This window comes from Homarus americanus, unplaced genomic scaffold (assembly GCF_018991925.1).
Source record: "Homarus americanus isolate GMGI-L3 unplaced genomic scaffold, GMGI_Hamer_2.0 scaffold55743, whole genome shotgun sequence".
In the NCBI taxonomy this organism is placed as follows: Eukaryota; Metazoa; Arthropoda; class Malacostraca; order Decapoda; family Nephropidae; genus Homarus; species Homarus americanus.
Genome location: NW_024745117.1, coordinates 180,001 through 202,047, shown reverse-complemented (window position 1 = coordinate 202,047; position 22,047 = coordinate 180,001). Strand labels below are relative to the sequence as shown.

The following is a 22,047-nucleotide window of genomic DNA, read 5'->3' as shown; positions in this document are numbered from 1 at the left end:
TTATTGGAATTTTCGGTAAGTGAAGAATTTTAGTTTTATTGGGAGATTATTCGCTGGAACAACCATTAGCTGAATTAGTTTGTTGGTTTGGAAGAACTTATATTGCAATGGCTTATGATGAAATTAATATCGTGAGGTAAATCCTTGGAATATTCAATCATTTCGAACGTGTCCGGGAATGATACTCTTCATCCTGGAAAATTATTTTGGAGCGGCCATCAGCTGGTGGTGGTGAGGAAGAGAGAGGAGTGGCGCGTGTGGAGGGTCAGTGCGGGCTCGGCTTCTGTGAGGAGTGCAAGTGTAGCTGGGACTCCTCCGCCGCGCCCTCGCTCACTTGGGACAATGGTGGACGTGCCTGATAGATGAGGTGGCAAAATGTGACCCGGATAGACTGTGGCATAGTCAGAGTGCTGAAGGAGCAGGGGTCAGCACCCGAGACCCACAACGGCAAAGGCGGAGGGTGGCATTTTGGGAGTGAGTCAGTCACAAGTGTTGTGCTGATGGTGGAAAACTGCTGCAAAATTGTCAAATGAAGTAATAGTGTGAAAACCCAATGAATTGAAAAATGTATTTACAGCTCTCTTGTTAGATGAAGAATCAGCACAATGCAAGATTGAAGTAGATGGCAACGCACAGAATCAGGTAAACATTTTAGGAGGGAAAAAAGTGGCCTAACCTACTTTTAGTCTTAAAGCTGTAGTAGCGTCTTGCAGCTGTATCGTATTTCTGTCTGTGTTGTCAGCTTAAGAATGATTATTGTAATCATGTACACGTTCATATAACTCTTGTCTTTAAATTTGTCTTCAATTAAAGAGGATATTTGCACTCGAAATTTTGAAGTGACTTTAAAATACTGTACAGCTATACTGTATATTATTTACATGTTAGTGAGGCTGAAGCTGGGTACACACTGGAAATACGACCGTAATGTAGTCTAACCTGATATACTGTACAGTAGGGATTAGAAGAATTAATATTTTTACTTCCTGTATAAAATTTGCATTTGTTGTATGGCCTTTGTCATTACTATTTTGTTTAATGTATATTACTGTAACATTTTCAAACTGCAATTATTACTATATATATATAATATATATATATATATATATATATATATATATATATATATATATATATATATATATATATATATATATATATATATATAGAGAGAGAGAGAGCACGCGGTCTTCCACATACAAGCAATACCAAGAAAAGTATTGTTACATTTTATATACACATAACATCTAATGTTAGCTTACTATTGCAATTATTTTGAACTGTTAAATTATGCCCAAAGATTATTATTATAATTATAGGTACATGCTAGTGTTGTGAGATAATGATGTTAAGATCATTATTTTTTATAACCAAAGGTGAATTATTGATGTCGCAATGCAATTAGACATAGGAATGAGAGTAAACCGTAAATGTTATTAGGCTCGTTGTTGCTCGATAGATATATTTTTTTTTCATCCTACCTGATTTTTTCTCGCTTTTCCTTAATTATTTTATCACCGTTCCTTAATTAATTTTTCACTACCTTTATTATTTTTGTTTTCCTTTTTCTTCATTATTTTTTTCGCCTTCATTATTTTTTTTTCATTTTTCCTTTATTATTTTTAACTTTTCCATTGTTTCTTCTCCGGTCCTTGATTTTTTTGTATTTGCCTTTACTATTTTTTCACTTGTTTATTTCTTTTCTTTTCCTTGATTTTCCTTTCTTCCTTGATTTTACTTCTCCTTCATTGATTTGATTCCATTTCTTTTATTACTTCTTCACCTTTCCTTGATTACTTCTCTTTTTCCGTGAATGGTGTTACTTTTTCTTTGATTATTTTATTTTGTTTATTATTTCTTACCTTTCTTTGATTCTTTTCCGTTTCTCCTTTGTTTTTTCCGTTTTCTATAGTTATTTCGTTTCATTCTTCCCATCATTTTGTCTCTTCAATCCCCTTCCTTCAGAATTTCAGTCGCCAGGGATGTAATTACCACAATCAATCACTTAATCAACCCCTTTCCTTCATCATACCATCATTCTTCCTTCTCTATATATTTTTTTTATTCACCCTTATTTAACTATTCCTTTATTAACCTTCCATTATTATTTCCACGTCCGTTATCTCTGCTGTGTTCCATTTCTCCCTTTCTGATGATTTACCTTCTCCCACTCATTATCTTTCATTTTCTATCTCTCCCCTCCCTTTCTTTCAAAGCTCTTTCCTTTTAGCACTATCTACTCCTTCTTCATTCCCATTCAATTTCACCCTTTCTCCTACTTGTCATTTTCACCTCTTCTGTCTCCTTTCATTTTCACTTCCATTCATTCTCGCCTTTCTCTTCTTTCTCCTGTTATTATCCCTCAACCTTTATTCATTCATTCCGTTCTTTCCATTCTTTTTTTATCCGTGTTTCCCTTCTTTCCCACCATTTTCCTATCCTTTATTTTATTTCTTTCGCATCCTTTCCCTTTCATTATTTTTCGCCCCTCTATATTTTTCCTTCTGTCTTTTTTCTTCCTCTCCTTCCATCCCACGTCTCATTATTTTGTTATTTTCCTCTTCCATTGTTTTCTTTTCCTTCAATATTTTGTTTTATTTCCATCCTTCCCTTCATTATTTTCCCCTCCCGTCCTTTCCCTTACCTTCCATCATTTTTATTCGTTATTTTCCTTCCTCGTTCATCACTTCCTCTTCCCCCTCGTAATTCCTCAACACATGTGTCTCCTTTTATCAAAAAATATATGATCTCCCTTCCTTCGTTATTTCCCTCCACCCTTTTATCATCTTTTCCTTCCTACGTTATCCCTCCTCCCCATCTCGTATTCTGAAACAGGAGGGCAAGAATCCACCCCCTCCCCCCCACACACACACTACTAAAGACAAACCGTTATAAATTTGGTAAATCCAACATTGTATTAATTCCGATTGGATATTTTTTAAGAATAAATAAAAAGTGAAAAATACATCTATGAAATGGAAAAATGAAATACAAAATGATAAAATACAGAAGAGGTTTTAATTTCTGTTCCGTCAATGTTCTTGTCTGGCTCTAAAATCCTTCCCTGCCAACCTCTCTTAGATCCGCCCCTTAGGCTAACAGACGGTTTAATTCCCTCCAATTTTGAATGTTAAACTAACCTAACCCTCCAATTTTGAATTTTAACCTAACCTAACCAAACCTCCCAATTTTGAATTTTAACATATTTTTATAGATATTTTTAACCCCTATTTGCCACTAGTGAAATAAATGACCAGTGAATAATTAATTATTAGCAGTTGTTCAGGAGTACACTGTATAATGGGCTGTATATATATACTGTACCTGTTTGTTTATGTTGACTATGATTAGTTTAACGGAGAGTACAATGACTTGACCCCTGGCGTACAATGACTTAACCCCTGGAGTATAGTGACAACCCCTGGAGTACAGTGACTTAACCCCTGGAGTATAGTGACAACCCTTGGAGTACAGTGACTTAACCCCTAGAGTATAGTGACAACCCTTGGAGTACAGTGACTTAACCCCTAGAGTATAGTGACAACCCTTGGAGTACAGTGATTTTACCCCTGGAGTTCAGTAACTTAACCCCTGGAGTACAATGACAACCCCTGGAGTATAGTGACAACCCCTGGAGTACAATGACTTAACCCCTAGAATATAGTGACAACCCCTGGGGTACAGTGACTTAACCCTTGAGTACAGTGACAACCACTGGATTACAGTGACTTAATCCCTAGAGTACAGTGACTTAACCCCTTGAGTACAATGATTAACCTTGGGAGTACAGTGACTTAACCCCTGGAGTACAGTGACCTAACCCCTGGAGTACAGTGACAACCCCTGGAGTACAGTGACTTAACCCTTGAGTACAGTGACAACCACTGGAGTACAGTGACTTAATCCCTTGCATACAGTGACTTAACCCCTTGAGTACAGTGACTTAACCACTGGAGTACAGTGACTTAACCACTGGAGTACATTGACTTAAGCCCTTGAGTACAGTGATTTAAACCCTTGAGTACAGTGACTTAAACCCTTGAGTACAATGACAACCTCTAGAGAGTACAATGATTTAATCCCTTGAGTACATTGGCTTAACCCCTTGAGAACAATGACAACCTCTAGAGAGTACAATGATTTAATCCCTTGAGTACAATGGCTTAACACCTTGAATACAATGACAACTTCTAGAATACAATGATTTAACCCCATGAGTACAATTTAACCCCCTGAGTACAGTGATTTAACCCCTTGAGTACATTGACTTACCCCTTGAGTAAAATAACAACCTCTTGAGTTCAATGATTTAACCCCCCTGAGTACAATGACAACTCTAGAGTACAATTTAACCCCTTGAGTACAATGACAACCTCTAGAGTACAATGATTTAACCCCTTGAATACTCTGGGCGTTAAGTATTGAAGAAGTAAATGTTAATAATTACAAGAGAATCCGTTCCTAGCTGCTGGTGTCTTATGGTGTAGCCAAAGTGAGCCAGTGTCGATGTTGTCAGTTAGTTGGGTGTCGAGTTTGTCAGTTAGTTGTGTGACGTTGTTGCCAGTTAGTTGTGTGACGTTGTTGCCAGTTAGTTGTGTGACGTTGTTGCCAGTTAGTTGTGTGTCGATGTTGCCAGTTAGTTGTGTGACGTTGCCAGTTAGTTGTGTGTCGATGTTGCCAGTTAGTTGTGTGTTGTTGCCAGTTAGTTGTGTGTCGATGTTGCCAGTTAGTTGTGTGACGTTGTTGCCAGTTAGTTGTGTGTCGTTGTTTTCAGTTAGTTGTGTGTTGTTGTTGCCAGTCAGTTGTGTGTCTTTTTTGCCAGTTAAATGTAAGTCCCTGTTGGCAGTGAGGATTATTATTTAAAGTAGGAACATGTGAAAATTGAAACCTGTTCAAGAAGATTCTGTACGTGTTTTTAACAGCTGGAAAGGTCAGCCCAATGCAGTGACATTTTACTTGGACCTGAAGAGGGCACATTCACGTCTCAGTTAATATTTTATTCGGATGATGATGGTGATGTGTGTGTGTGTGTGTGTGTGTGTGTGTGTGTGTGTCTCAGCCTGTCTGCCTATCGCTGGATGAAGGTCACCTCATCCCCCGTATCCGTCCACAAGCTTCTGTCTGCTGTGGTTTTCATGGATATATTTAAGCAAAAGCTACCCAGTTTCACCGACCCATCTCGTAGTCGGTTTTCGTGAGTGTTTTCATATCTCGTGATCTCCATACGTGAATTTTTGACACTTGTTAGTTTCATAGTCAGTAAATTGACTGTTATCCCTTGTGTGCTTGTAGGAGATATGGATCAAAGTTTGGCGATACTCGGTGGCTCATCACTGCTAAATCCAGACGTACATTAGTGATGGTTTTGTATAAGTCGCAGAGACGTGACTAAGCGACTTACTTCCTGCCGACCACCATCATGGAAGCCATTCAGGGAAGTGGAGTGAATACCATTGTTTCACGGCTCCGACACCAGCTCATTGAGCTTTTAGTACATCAAAATAAATAAATAAATCATATATACCTGCATGTCTGTTAGATTATACAAATTTAACCAAACGAAACCATAATTAACCCAAAGTGAAAAAAAAATCGCATGTGGAAAAAATATGGACTAAATGTATGACTCCGCAGGCATGATAATGATTTGTTTTCTCTTGGAGTTTTCACCAATGTAATATATTTATTCATATCACGTATACTGGATAGAGAGTTATGCAGCCCTGTTCTCTCTCTCTCTCTCTCTCAAAAGCGCTGTATCTCACCAATGACTAATCATAATTTGGGCCAAACTTTGGGAGTATTGGGTGGCTCATAAATATCTCTTCCCACCCTTCTAAATGAGATTACTTAAGGCCCGGGATCACCAAGTCATTTGTAAACACAGGATGGTGACGTCAGTCATGAAATGCGTCGAGACGTTACCTTGAGTTTTGGACGGTACAATACTGTATATTACGTGAATACAGTATTTATTATGGGTAGTTGAAGCTTACAGTAGTTTGTAGCTACAGAGGCATTAGACAGATTTGGTAATAGATTGTAGATACAGAGGCAGTAGACAGATATACCAGTAGATAGACACAGTGGGAGTAGATACAAAGGGAGTAGATAGACTCAGTGAGAGTAGACACATCAGTACAAAATGAGTTCTTACTAAAACACAACCTTTTGTAACTAAATTTTTGTAAAAGAAAAAATAGAGTGAAAGATAAATTGAAATGTGATTAGCTATTTCGACTGGTTAGGCTTATAACACAGGTACTGTACCAGACTTTGAAAGGCTCGTAAGTTAAATAGGCCACTAAGTTAAGGTATAAGAATGCATTTAACTGGTTGCCTTTACTATATCTAAAACACAAACTTCGAAGAAAGAAAAAATAACATCAAATTAACACACACCGAGACTTCACCTTAACTAGATAGCTTACCTTAGTGCGTTAACTTAGGCGACAAAATTAACTTACAGAATCTTACCAAAGATTTCTGAACGTTAATTGAGTCAACAAACTAGTGCTAAGTGAAGGTATTTATTTAAGGTAGGGTTTTGCTGCTGTGTAATGTGACGGGGATCTTTAGTGTGTTAGATTAAGATAGCCAGTGAGGTGTTTTATTATTTCTTCACTTGTCAGGAATTTGCATCGTATGAACCTTCGTGTACCACAACGGACGGGGTGTGGTTGGGTTCTCGTGTACCACAACGGACGGGGTGTGGTTGGGTTCTCGTGTACCACAACGGACGGGGTGTGGTTGGGTACTCGTGTACCACAACGGACGGGGTGTGGTTGGGTTCTCGTGTACCACAACGGACGGGGTGTGGTTGGGTTCTCGTGTACCACAACAGACGGGGTGTGGTTGGATTCTCGTGTACCACAACGGACGGGGTGTGGTTGGGTTCTCGTGTACCACAACGGACGAGGTGTGGTTGGGTTCTCGTGTACCACAACGGACAGGGTGTGGTTGAATTCTCGTGTACCACAACGGACGGGGTGTGGTTGGGTTCTCGTGAACCACAACTGACAGGGTGTGGTTGAATTCTCGTGTACCACAACGGATGGGGTGTGGTTGGGTTCTCGTGAACCACAACTGACAGGGTGTGATTTGGTTTAGTTAATCTTGGTACTTCTGCGGCAAGAATACAAATAAATTTATATAAACGTCCCATCACAATGGTAAAATTCAAGTACATGCACTGTGCCCCTTCCCAGCACATCTATAATGTAGCCTACATCAGAAAACTATAGAAGACCTGGTTGTGTGGCCATTATACAGGAGGCCGCCTGGTAAGGAACACAGTCAACACGAAGCAGTGGTCACTGGGTGTAAAGTTGCACAATACTGACGAATTTGGGTGAAATTTAGGTGAGAGGCGGAGGTTATTACCACCGAGTGTGATGGATGGTGCTGATCCTGAATTGGTCTGAATGAGGAGGTGGACCCGAGAAGTGAAGACCTGTTTTATATCCCTCAAATTTAAGGAAATCACCTGTTGTTACTGAACGTCACCATCACTTTAGGAGGGTCTCTTGTTTACTCTTGTAATAGTTACGTCAATGGTGAAAAAACAAGGCGATATATTATATAACTTTAAAGGACTGTCATGGCTGATCAGTAAAGAACAGGGAGGAAGACATGGGCAGATAATATAACACTTCCACCACCAAGAACCAGGGATAAGAAGGTAAAGTAGGAACTGTGTGTGTGTGTGTGTGTGTGTCATCGTCGTCCCCCAGGAATCACTTAACCTGTCAACCGCTTATTTTAATGTCCTGTCCTTCACTTAAACTTCTCGCTCGCCTCCATGCTGTGAAGTATCCATGGCTATCGAAGAGACTTACCTCAGTAATGACTAAAAAATTATCATACAGTGGTCCTCTGTCCTGTACCAACTATAGACTCACTGGTTAAAGTCATCAAGTCCTGTGTTATTTTCATGGTGGCAACAGTGTAAGGACTTTGTGTCGACACGAGACGCTCCACAACGACCATGTGTGTGTTGAAGACGGCCCTTGTCATCATAGCATGGCGTGAGAGACTGATGTGTATCATTTTACTGCCGATTAATTTAAGTTTATTTTCGTAAATGAGTCGTTCTGAGGGAGCCAGACACTGTCAGCGTGATTGAGTGTCACCAATCATATTCACCGTGTGTTGGTAACGCCATGGTGTGTAGGAGAGGAACATATATTAAAGCTACACAATCGCGTCGGTCAGCTTCATATAGAGAAACATTGTATTTACCGACAAAAAGATGGTGAACGTCCTCCGTTACCATGGAAACCAGACGTCACTGCATCCCTCCCTAGTAGGTCTGCAGTACACATGTACTAAATAACAAAAGAATCGACAGATGATGATGTACAGTTGTTGACCGTGAAAGAAAATGACCGTCACATTTACAATTGCAGTCTGATAAAAATAAATCTTATGCATCAGAATAATTGACACTTGTGCTGCTGTTATCACTGAAACAAGGTGGACATCCAAAAACCATCTTAGAAGACCGACCCGCATTTCTCTATTTATTAGATTGGTCTTATTAAGCATAACGTTTTAAAAAAGTAAATACTGTATATGTTTTAAATATTGTGACAATAAATGCTTTTAGCCTAAAGTTACCCTTTATATACTGTAATGGGTATTTAATAACCTATCATTCTGCAATCTGGGACCCTGGGTTAAGATTTCCCTGGGTCCTTTGCGCTCAACAGTCCCACGAGTCTAGCTTAGAAAGTTGGGGACCTGGAGTCACAGTTCTTGAACGCCCTGTACTATATTATGTATTCTGAAAATTGAAAGCCAGGGAAATCTGGTTGATTTAAGCTTTAAAATACGATTTTTTTTTCTAATTATTATTGTAAATCGGTTTTATTGAATTTTAATGTTCTTAATTTTTCTATCTTAACACTGCTCCATATGCACAGTAAACAATTCATAAGAATGAAATCTGAACAAGCTGTAAAATATCTAATGAGTAACAACTGTACTGTAAAATTAAAAACCAACTTGGATGCAGTATAATTAGTCTAATTCTCTACGCTGCAGCGCTGATGAATTAGAGGCGACGCGATGCGCATTTGTTTATCCCGAGTGGCGGTGCGTCATGAATTATAAAGAGACGTGACACTGGTGGTTGTTGTCGGTGGCGGAGGAGCAGCGAGGCCCAACACTTATATTACCGAGGCTGCAGACGCTTACCTTTTTATGACCACATAAACCCCCAACGCACCATCATATTGTTGGTGAGGGAACTTGCTCCATGGCCTGCTGAGTGTGTGTGTGTGTCTCAATATTTATTGGTGTATGTCATTGCGAATGTACTGTATATTTAATTGTAAAAATTGTTTGTACGCCATTACTAATGTGTGTTTTGTGTGTATTCGTTTGTGCGTGTGCCTTTGAAATTATGTGGATGTGTCCCCATATCATTGTGAATATACAGTATGTGTGAATGTATGTCTTTTGCGAGTGACTCTGTCTGATTGAAAAAGAATGTGTGCTTCTGAATGTATAATTGAAAGTGTGTGTATGTGTAGTTATCTAGTTGAAAGTGATTTGTGTGTGTGTGTACCTTTGGGGGATTAAAAATTGGCTAATTATTTGGATGCTGATTTGATTATTAATTTGTACGTTGGTTCGTGTATAAATAGGAACTCTCTCTCTCTCTCTCTCTCTCTCTCTCTCTCTCTCTATCTATCTATCTATCTATATACCATCATCACCATTTTCCCCTCTTTAAATGGACACGGTGGAGGGAGTTACGACTTAGTGCTGGCCAAGGCAGCCTTTATAACCCAGCAGGCTGCTATTGTGGAGGACAGGAGAGAAGGAAGGGAGGGAATTGGAGAGAGAGATAAAGGAGGGGAGTGAGGGGGAGAGAAAACAAAGTGTGAGCAAGAGGAATGGAAGAGGTGAGAGGGTTGAGGAAGATAAGAGGGAAATGGAGATAGAAAGGAAAGAGAGAAGGGTTGGGGGAGTGCGGTAACAGATAGAGAATGGGTGAAAGGAAGGAGGTAGGGAGAGAAAAAGAAGAATGTCGGTCAAGAATGATACTAAGGGGAGACAAGGAAAGGAAGTGAAATGAGAGATAGATAGGAATAGAGAGAAGGAGAGAGAGATTGAAGGGGATGCTGAAAAGAAAGAAAGAATAGAGGGAGGATGGGAGGCAGAGATGGAAAAGAAGGGGGTGGAGGATTTGAAGAGAGAAGGGAGAAAGAAGAGGGAGAGTGAGTGAGAGAGAGCAGGGGAGGAAAGCGATAGAGGGAGGGAAAAGGCGAGACAGGCGAGTACTAGGGAAAGAGATGAAGGGAGGGCGAGAGAGGGGATGAAAGAGAGTTTGGGGGAGAGCGAATGAGTGTGATGATGTTGACTCTCTCTCTCCAGCTGTGTTGCTCTGGCTATATAATTATACGCTTGGCTTGTTACGGTACGTGGCGGCGTATAACTGTGTATGGGCTTCTGTCACCTGTATGTGCTACCTCAGTGTGTTTGTAAATACTGTGTGTATAGACTGGAGTATGGTTTATATGTTTATATTATACCTAAATATAAACGAGCATTTTTACTCAATTATGGTTACAGACTAGTTTATGCCTATATACATGCACCCAAGGACACACACACACACACCGCCTAGGCTATAAATAGAAAACGCGGGAACTGGGGAGTATTGATCATGGTGTTTTGTGTTGTAACCGACGACGCTGCAATCATGTAAACAAACCCAGCCAACCAGCAGCCCTCTACTATACAAACAATAATACAGTAATTTTTATATCGTTCTTTGTGTGTCTGTGTCTCCATTATATTTATATATATATTTTTTAATTCGTCTTTGTTCTTTGTCATTTTCTTTTCTTTAGCCCTTCGTAATTAATATTATTGTGTCCGTGTGTCTGTTTGTTGGATTTTTTCTTGGCAGTTTCATTTTCTCCCGTTTTCTTTTTCTTTTTTCTTGTTATTGTTGGTGTGATTTATTTATCTATCGATATATCCGTACACTTACTCATTTATTTAGTGTTTATTTTATGTGTAATACGAAATGTTACTACAATACTATATTATTCATAACTGTATCAATGTTTTTTTGTTTCTATTTCTCCAAGTATTCAGTAACATTTTAGACGTAATATATCGTGCCTCAGGAAAAAGGTAACGTAAACACTAGGACTAAGGTCTAATATGATTAGCCTATAGTACAGGGTATTCAGTAGACCCCAACCTAATTGTTGAAATCAGAGCCGATTAGCACGAACTCCCATAAAGTCTGAAAACCATTAGTATTGAAATCTATTAGAACCGAGGCCAAGAATACGATTAGAATCCATTAAGATTGAGATTCAGTAGAACCCGGGCACGTAAGAATTGGGGCCCATTAGGACTGGGGCCCACTTGACCGTTCTCCTTGTTGAAAAGTCGTATTGATCTCCTGAGTGAGTCACCGCTTAAGTATTCGAAAGCAAAGTGGAATTTTACGTGTTGTGATTATTGTATTACCGTACTATTGTTGTTATTGTTTTGATTGCTGTTGTGGTTATTGGAGCTATTTATTGTTCTTGTGGTTATTGTTATTGGAGTTATTTTTTGTTGTGGTTATTGTTATTGGAGTTATTTTTATTTGAGTTATTTATTGGTCTGGTTATTGTTATTGGAGTTATTTATTGCTATTGTGGTTATTGTTATTGGAGTTATTTATTGTTCTGGTTATTGTTTTTGGAGTTATTTCTTGTTATTGTGGTTATTGTTATTGGAGCTACTTGTTATTGTGGTTATTGTTATTGAAGTAATTTCTTGTTATGGTTATTGAAGTAATTTCTTGTTATTGTGGTTATTGTTATTGAAGTAATTTCTTGTTATGGTTATTGAAGTAATTTCTTGTTGTGGTTATTGTTATTGGAGTAATTTCTTGTTATTGAAGTTATTTCATTTACAAATTTTGACAGGAAAGTAGTAAGGATTTTTGTATTAACAATATTTCGAAATAATAGTGATAACAGCTTGAGAATTACACATATATGGATAATGATAAACCTAACTACAATTATGATTAATAATATAATAATAATAATAATAATAATAATAATAATAATCATCGTAATAATAAGTAATGATGATATTCTCAACAAGAATATAAACACAGGGAAGAAAACAGTAAATATATAAATAAGGGTAATTACTTTATTAATAGTTATAATGATAAGAATTTAAATACTTTTACTTTATATACTTACAATTTGTTTTTAGTGAGTTACATCTTATATTCACTTGTATTTTGGTTGATGAGATCTATCGTAAGTGGGTAAGTTTATTAGTTAAGTGAAGACCAGGAGAATGTCTTAGGGTGTTAGGAGGGGAAAGTGGCCATCTGTGTCGTATGTGAAAAGCTTGTGATTGGTGTTATGTTTGCGTCTGAGGTGGATGGTATCTACACACACACACGCACACTTAGCCTATATTTAAGTACAACGTTTGCAAATGTACACGCACATCCACATCCACACGCATATAAACACGTACAAGAATACATTCAATAGTTATACATATATACACAAATGAGATGTACATGCTGATACAACACACACGTACACACAAAAACAAAACACACACATACACACAAAAAACACACACATACACACCAAACAAACAAACATGAGCTGATGGTGTGATAATCCCCCACCTTTACCAGGGTGATAAATACTGCAGGTGTTGGCCGTCAGGAAGGTCACGGGTCAAGGGTACGGGTCGTGACCTCCCCTGAGCTCTGTTAAGTTGGTGAGTGACTGGCAGGTGGTGCTGGCAGGTGGGTGAGTGGTAGGTGGGTGAGTGGTAGGTGGGTGACTGGCGGGTGGGTGAGTGACTGGCAGGTGGGTGACTGACGGATGGGTGACTGGTAGGTGGGTGCTGGCAGGTGGATGAATGGTAGGCGGGTGACTGGCGGGTGGGTGAGTGGTAGGTGAGTGACTGGCAGGTGGGTGACTAGCAGGTGGATGAGTGGTAGGTCGTGTTTGTAAGTGTTGTTACCATTACACTGTGTACGTGCAGTGGTTGGTAAGTATCGTTAATAATAATCTTACCTATAATATTACGCCATTATTACTATTTCTTACTATTTATAACTATTTACTATTTGTTTATTACCCGCCTTTGGTAGTGTTTATATAGGTGTTTACCAGTTCCTCTATTGTTTATAAGTGACTTACATAGTTTTTATACACCATGTATATTACTATAGTTATATCAAGCTTATAACACCTTAACTATCATACACTATGTATATAATGAAGGCCTAGTGTTTTTAAAGGGTTTTCTCCCCCATGTCTGTGTGTATCGTGAGTCTTGGTTAGGTTAGGTTAAGTTGAGATAGTTTAAGTTAGGTTAGGTTAAGTTGAGATAGTTTAAGTTTGGTTAGGTTAGGTTAGGAAATGTTAGGTTGAGATAGTTTAAGTTTGGTTAGGTTTAGTTTAGTTGGGTTTGTTTAGTGTAGGTTGGTTGGAATAGGTTAAGTTCTGTCAGATTGGGTTGGGCATGGTTGGGTTGGGTTCGGTCCGGTTGGGTTGGAATAGGTTTGGTTGGATTAGGTTGAAATTGGTTAAGTTGGGTTGGGTTAGGTTTGCGTAAGACTGGGGTCCATTTTATCACTGATTATATGTACTGTATAGCGGAAAGAAAGAAGGGTGAAGAAAGTGAAAGAGAGAACAAGAAAAAAGCAAGAGGATGAAGGAAGATAGGAAAATAAAGTAGGTGGAAGGAATGAGAAATTCGGAGAAAGAAAGTTTGAGACGAAATAGACAAAGAAGTAAGAGATGAAAAAATGAAGAAAAGAAAGTGGGTGAAAGAAGAGAGACAGAGATACAAAGAAGCAGAAAGAGGTGAAAGAAAGTTAGTGAAAGGAGAAAGAAAGGGAGAAAGGGTGATAGTAGAGAGCAAGGCGGGGGGGGGGAACCATTGATTCAACTGAGTCAGCTGCTGGGAAGGGGAGGGGGTAGGATGGAAGGAAGAAAGGTGAAGAGGCAGTTACTATTACACATCCTACACACGTATATACAATCTTACACACGGATATACATCCTTACTCACATGTATACAATGACAGAGACGAATGTATGCATGAACACAAAACACACACACACACACACGCACACGCACAGAAACGTACCCTGCAGAGAACGTGAGGCCAGAGGACACGCCAGTACACTCATCATGGCCTGAGTCCTGTAGAAAGTCTTTGTTTTGTAGTTTTCTTTTTTCTGTGGGTGGTGGTAGTGGGGTAGGGCGGGGGCATAGTTAAGGGGGTAGGGGTGGTAGTGAGGGTGGGGCGGGGGACCATAGTTAGGGGGATAGTGGTAGTGTGGGTAGTGGTGGGGGCGGGGGACCATAGTTAGGGGGGGTGTTGGTGGGGGCGGGGGACCGTAGTTAGGGGGGGGAGTAGTGGGGTTGTGTGTACTATATTTGTCTCTGGGATGTAAGTTTGGCCATCATTGTCTACTAAGCTGTAACATTTAAGATATCTTCAAGTGGTGTTTATCTTTCTCTTCTTGTTTTTGCAGATTTGTTAAGAAGAGTGCTGGATATTATGTCCCCAGGATAGCACAGAAGCTGGAAGTAAAGGCGACCCCACACAATCTTTGCCATCACAACAGACAGGCAGTGTGTTGGAAGTGTAGGCTGGTGTGATGGTATTTATACTGCGCCGATGATACAGTTTGAGATTTTAGAGTGTTGGTCAGTGTTTTGATCAGTAGACCTCGAGTGTTTGCTGACCGTGTTGTGAGTGTCGAGAAAAAGACATTATTTATTTCTTCGACGTACGAGAATTGAAAAGAAAAAAAAAAGGGAAATCTAGATCGAAGAGACAATGGGCTGGATGAGTGACCGTGCTTTGACTAGATGGCCAAGAGACAGTTCCTCAAGAGATTCTTTCAGGGAGAAGAGACCCCCACTCTCTAGAGTTTCACCAGAACCTGGTAGTACAAGGTCATCTTCTGTTTGACCTTAGCTCATCTCTGGTGCGGTGGTCACCCTATATACTTCTTCAGTCAATACATTCACAGTTCTTCTTCACCTCCCTCTCTTTATCTCCTTATCCTCAGCTTAGTGAACTTCGGTTTAGAGGATTCGCGATAGTTCTGCCTGGACCTGAAGCTATCTTTTGTGAGGACGCGAGTTAGAGGAGTCAAGAAAGTCTTCTGTGAGGTCACCTTCTTGTTGCCTTTTTCCTCTCAACCCTCGTGACATACTCCAGTTCAACCGCTCAGCATCTCTCATAATAGCAATAACATCTCGCCAAAAGTTGTCATCACCACAGATTAATTGCACGTCTCACAACATCAAGTTTTGGGAGTTTATGTTATTTTCACCACAAGTTCGGCTTATATTCAGTATTGTTGATCCCAGAAAATTTCACCTTCAATTTGAGCTAAATGGCCCAGGGCTTAAGAAAGACTTATCCCGGGTGTACTAAGGTCGCAGAAGACCGTGGTCACGACACAACCTCACCAGAGGGTCTCTCAGGTGTAGAAGAGGTCGACCAAGACTTCATCAGCCACTGCCGGCACACGCTTATGGGTCAACTCCTCCGCAGGTTTTAGGGTATCTGAAGAAGCTCAATATTTTATGCAAATTTTACTACTAATGCTATGGGAAAGCCAGCCGGGCACATTTTGACATTATTAAGGCCAGCTGGACACGTTATGACTTTATTCAGGCAAAAGTGAAACCTTGTGACGGTCCACTAAGACAAATCGGACACCCAGTGACATTGCTGAGGCAAGCCGGACATCTTGTGACACTTCTGAGGTAAGCTGGACATCTTGTAACACTATAAAGGTTAGCTGGACACCTTGTGACATTCCGTCGAGGCAAACCGAACACCTTGTGACACTTCGTGGAGGCTAGCCGGACACTTTGTGACACTTCGTGGAGGCTAGCCGGACATCTTGTGACACTCAGTGGAGGCAAGCCAGACATACTTCCACCAACACTACAACTCTTGTGATTTTTGTGCTTCCATTTACGAACAGTGTATAACCTAATGTAGATAATGTATCTGTTAAACGAGAGAACTCGAGCGGCCTTCATCAATCCTTTTAAACGGTATTCCTCACATGAGAGCCTTTAGATTTATATACATATATATAAATATATATCTATATACATAAGGACATCCTGTTTTAAGTCTTACTGAACTGATCTATTCTGTGGAAAAAACATTCTGTGCTCGTGTTAGTGTGGTGAGAATCGAAAGGAGGTTGAGAGAGTTGGGGTGCTGACCCGAAGGAAGGAGGGGTCCATCTCTTGTCCACATAAAACTAGCTACGTCCCAAGGCGGTGAACAAAGTGTCGGTACAGTGAAGAGAGTCGCAAGACGTTGAAGGGAAGGACCCGTCAAAACCTGTGACAGTGATACTAAGGTCAAGATTTATTGCTCTCGGAAAAAAAAGACAATCACCAACTTCCTGATGGTGAAAACTGAAATATCCTGAAGTGTTAATTTATTATAGTGTGGAGTTACGCTTCTTGACTACCATATTATTAAACAAAATAAAGGTGCTCGTTTCCTGTGAATATTTTGAACAGTTCCTGGAGGGGTGATCACAAGGGAGGAACAGAGCGAACGTTTATAATGTTCATATTGAATAAAATGGTTTTGAGAAGTAAAGGAATGTGGAAGTGAACTCAAAACGGCTTTACCCATTGTTTGTATGTGGAGTGTGACCTTAGACAGTAATTCCAGAGCCTCTGAACTATTGAAGGGAACTTGAGGCTTTGTATGAGCTGAAGGTGAAACTGCCACACGTTGTAATGAAGCCAGTGATATTGTGCAGAGTGAGGTGTTAATTAAACTATGCGAGTGTGAGAAAACATTGTCCAGTGTGTTGTTATGATCGTTACCTCGACTCCCTAGTGTTGATGTGTCGCCCGAGATCACCACCACCACATCGACACCCACTAGTGTTCTCTAGGGTGAAACCGTCCGGGTTCTCGATGGGGCACTGAACCTGCCTTGAACCTCAGAAGACTGGGAGTTGAGGCGGGGAGCTCCCGCCACCGTCAGCAGGGAGGATGGACGTGGACCTGGGCTCCCTACTCACCACGCTCCTCCTGCTGCTTCTGCTCATTGTCGTCGGGGGGAAGCAGGTAAGTGTCTCGCTCCATCATGAGACGAAAAAGAAAATAAGGGTCTGCAATAGGCCGGTTGGCCTGTGCATGGCATCTGTCGAGAGTTACAACCACTTTCTATCATCCATGAATCTATCTAGCCTCCTTTTAAAACTTTCTAGCATTCCAGCACTTACTACAAAGTTGCTAAGCTTGTTCCACTCGTCTACCACCCTATTTGTGAACCAGTTCCTTCCTATCTCCCTCCAAAACCTAAACTTATCCAACTTAAATCCGTTGCTACGAGTCCTATCCTGCTCGGATATTATAAGAACTTTATCTATAATCTCCTTTAGTAATGCTTTTCACCCACTTCGCTGCACCGACTCCAGTGAATTGATATCCATTCTATAATAAGGGCACCAGAAGTGAACAGCATAATCAGTGTGGCCTGACTAGCGCAAGATATAGTTGCAATATGACCTCCGCACTCTTATTACTTACACTTTTAGATATAAAACCTAATACTCTGTTTGCCTTATTTCGAACATTAACGCATTATTTTCTAGGCCGTAGGTCCGGGCTTACAAGTACCCCTAGGTTTCTTTCACAAGTCGACTTCTCTAGGTTGATGTTGTTAAGGCTGTATACATTGACAGTATTTGTTCTTCCAATATTAAGTACGCTGCACTTGCTGTTGTTGAATTTCATTTGCCATTTTTCTGACCACTGCAGCAGTTTATTTAAATCCTGTAGTGCATATGCATCCTGCCCTGAATTAGTCTGCCGCCCTATTTTGGTGTCATCCGCAAACTTGCTTATGTCACTACTGATCCCAGTATCTAGATCGTTTATGTAGATTTAAGATTTATAACCGTATTTAATGTCCATCTTGGCTGAAGTGGATGGTGTATTACTGTATACAGAAGTAGCAGTAGAAAACTCGCCAAATATTCAAGCACACAAAATGGACTTTCTTTTAAAACCATAATGATAGTAATGCACCATTTTTTCAATGCTTTACCCACTATAATGCAGCGGGAAGAACGAGCAAATAATAATAAAGCGGTATAACCCCCACCCCCTCTCTCTCTCTCTCTCAGCTAACATTCATTTCTTCATATCTCCTTTCTTTACCTATTTTCTTCACCTATGTTAGCATTTCTTAACCCTTCTGCATTTCCTCAGTTGTTCAAATTCATTCATCGACTTTATTAACTTCTGTATAGTGGTGGGTGTAGTGGTGAGGTAGTGGTGAGGGTAGTGGTGGAGTAGTGGTGAGGGGTAGTGGTGAGGGTAGTGGTGGGTGTAGTGGTGGGGGTAGTGGTGAGGTAGTGGTGAGGGTAGTGGTGGGGGAGGTAGTGGTGGGTGTAGTGTGGTGGGTGTAGTGGTGAGGTAGTGGTGAGGGTAGTGGTGGGGTGTAGTGGTGAGGGGTAGTGGTGGGGTAGTGGTGAGGGTAGTGGTGGGTGTAGTGGTGGGGTAGTGGTGAGGGTAGTGGTGAGGGTAGTGGTGGGTGTAGTGGTGAGGGTAGTGGTGAGGGGTAGTGGGTGGGTGGTGTAGTGGTGGGGGTAGTGGTGAGGGGGTAGTGGTGGGGGTAGTGGTGAGGGTGGTGGTGGGGGGTAGTGGTGGGGTAGTGGGGTAATGGGTGAGGGTGAGTGGTGAGGGGGTAGTGGTGGGGGTAGTGGTAAGGGTAGTGGTGGGTGGTGGTGAGAGTAGTGGTTAGGGGTGAGTGGGGTCGTAGTAGTGGGTGGGGAAGCAGTATTGGTAGTGGATGGGGGTCGTAGTAGTGGTGGTGAGTGGGGTCGTACTGGTGGTAGTGAATGGGGTCGTAGTAGTAGTGGTGGGGTCGTAGTATTAGTGGTGGGGGTCGTAGTAGTTGAGGGTGGGTGGGGGTCGTAGTAGTAGTGGTGGTGGGGGTCTTAGTAGTAGTGGTGGGGGTCGTAGTAGTAGTGGTGGGGTCGTAGTAGTAGTGGTGGGGCCGTAGTAGTTGTGGTGGTGGGGGTCATAATAGTAGTAGTGGTGGGGTCGTGTGTAGTGGTGGTGGGGGTCGTAGTAGTAGTGGTGGTGGGGTCGTAATAAACATTTCGTGCATTCCCTCGTTGGCTATATGGCTTCGTTTCCTCTAGGGTGACGTCTTAGTGTCTGTCTGTCTGTCTGTCTGTTGTGTGTGTGTGTGTGTGTGTGTGTGTGTGTGTGTGTGTGTGTGTGTGTGTGTGTGTGTACGTCGGTGAGTATGCTTATGTATATATATTTACGTCAATGAGTGTACGTTAGTGTGAATGCGTTCATGTGTGTATCTCGTGTGTGTACCTTCAGTGTGTGTACGGCCGGAACTTACAGTCAATATTCAGCTTAAAGGCGAGATAACGTTCTGCCTCCAGACCACCATACTCCTCCACCACCACCATGCTCTCTCCATCACCACCATGCTCCTCCACCACCACCATGCTCTCCACCACCACCATGCTCCCTCCACCACCACCGTGCTCCTCCACCACCATGCTCTCTCCACCACCACCATGCTTTCTCCACCACCACCATGCTCCCTCCACCACCACCTGCTCCCTCACCCCTCCTCCACCCCACCACCACCATGCTCCCTCCAACACCACCATACTCCTGCAACACCACCATGCTCCCTTTACCACCACCACCACCATGCTATCTCCATCACCACCACCTGGCTCCTTCCACCACCACCACCACCACCACCATGTTCCTCCACCAGGCTCCTCCACCACCATCACCACCAGGCCCTCCCACCATCACCACCACCAGGCTCCTCCACCACCACCACCAGGCTCCTCCCACCACCACCAGGTTCCCTCCACTACCACCACCACCAGGCTCCTTCCACTACCATCACCAGGCTCCCTCCACCACCACCATGCTCCCTCTACCACCACCACCACTATGCTCCCTCCACCACCACCAGGCTCCCTCCACCGCCACCATGCTCCCTCTACCACCACAACCTGGTTCCCTCCACCACCGCCAGGCTCTCCACCACCACCTTGCTCCCCCTATTATCCCCGAGCACTCTCTCTCTCTAACGAAATCCATTCAATGAGTCCAAATACAAAACTCAGCTAAATTGTTTAATATATTGTATGTCATATTTATTAAGTAACTGCCTAAATCCGAGTTATGTAACCATTACTAACACCAATTGTTCTACTTCCAATTTTGGGTTACATAAAGCCGTTTAATTTTTTGGTGAATTTTTACGTAACATGGAACTGCTGAAAATTTATTATTATTATTATTATTATTATTATTATTATTATTATTATTATTTTATTGAAAAATTTTCACATGTATTTTTTCTCAATACATCATTATACCACCATTAATCGTATTCATTATTTATAAAAAGAAGTGTAGATATATAACATCCGTACTGTATGTTTTTCATTATAAGCGCGAACGATATTGTGTTGCTGTTCGATAGATCGCGTCATTGCTTATTAGTCAAATTACAAAGGAACGAGTCGAATGCGCGCACACACACCAACCTAGGTGACATCCTTAATAACTCGTATCATTGTATCATAGCTGGATGATCGTCATACTCGATTCCGAGTGACAGCAAAGTAGTAGTAGTAGTAGTAGTAGTGTGTGTGTGTGTGTGTGTGTGTGTGTGTGTGTGTGTGTGTGTGTGTGTGTGTGTGTGAACCCTCATAAAGAATTGGGTTGTCAGTGCTGTGTCAGTACTCAACGCCAGGAAGTTCACATTTAATGGTCAGTAAAGAATCACTCACTCGCGTAAAATTGGGTTGACAGTACACGATCAGTCCCTGGCTGGTAGTAGTGTGTGTGATAGTATTTGTGTAATGCTCTCTAAGTAATCTTTCAGCCACGTGTAAAATTTAACTACCAACAAAGGATCTGTCCTCAGTTGGGGCGCCGTCAGGAAGAGTGATGGTGGTGGTGGTCGCGTGATGGTGCAAGTGGCGGGGTTGGATGGGGTTGGGGAAGAGTTGCTGCTTTGTGTTTGTGAAGTGAGAGGGGCGGGGAGGAGAAAGAGGAGAGAGTGAGGGTGGGGAGAGAAAGGTAGAGAGTGGTAGGGGAGGGAGAAAGGAAGAGGGTGGGAGAGGTTGAGGAGCAGGAAGAGATGGGGAGGGTGAGAGGAGAGGGAATGAGAGAAGAAGGAAAGGAGAGTATGAGATGAATGGGGACAGAGAAAGGGTAAAGGAGGAGGAAAGAGGATGGGGAGGAAGGAGGGATAAGAAAGAGAAGAAAAGAGAAAGGTGGGGTAGAAGCAGGAAATGGAGAAGAACGAGGGAAGTTAAAGATAGAGGGGAGGATGAGAGAGGATTTGGAGGAAGGAGAGAGAGGGCAGGAAAGATAAACAGTGACAGACAGAAAGACAAATACATATACATAATGATTAAATAAACATTATCGAACAACTCAGATAGACAGACAAACGACGAGATTGACAAATAGATAAACGTAAATAAAAGGTGAAAACCAGACAAAGAAATAAAAAAACGCAAATAGAAAAAAATACAACAATTATTAGGACACAAATGTGTTGAAAAACGGTACTTTTAACGTGGAAATAATACTCCCCCTCTGGATGGCAACACTCCTAATTTAATATATATTTTTAATGTGTTTATCTGTATGTTATTTAATTATCACCTTAATTAATATTATTAGATACCGAATTAATATAACTGCGCCGGGTATTATTAAATACATTTTTAATGTCAAACGTGGAGGAAATGTTGCCAACAAGAGGGGTCGTATTTTTCTATCCAGGCTGAGTTACCTATTGTGTTTTATCGGTTGATTTTATGTATTGTGTGTCTTCTGCTGTCTGGCATCGACGTCCTAAGCCAGAGGGCGCCGGGTTATATAGATTTTTGTCGTGGCCTAAATTAAATTAAGTGCGAGTTTGGGTAATTTGGCGCTGCTTTGGGGGGTATCGTGAATAGTGGGAGT

At 41.4% G+C, this 22,047-nt stretch overlaps 1 protein-coding gene across 2 annotated transcripts in view; it reads left to right on the top strand.

Moving 5' to 3' along the window:
* The first annotated feature begins 281 nt into the window (after positions 1–281).
* Positions 282–22,047, top strand: part of LOC121878579 (proline-rich protein 36-like) — a 49,484-nt gene continuing 27,718 nt past the window's right edge. For both annotated transcript variants that reach the window (XM_042384918.1, XM_042384917.1), the window contains exons 1-2: positions 282–642; positions 14,547–17,136. In XM_042384918.1, coding sequence (XP_042240852.1) covers positions 17,062–17,136 — 75 coding nt within the window. In that variant the 5' untranslated portion in view covers positions 282–642; positions 14,547–17,061. The remainder of the gene's footprint in view (positions 643–14,546; positions 17,137–22,047) is intronic.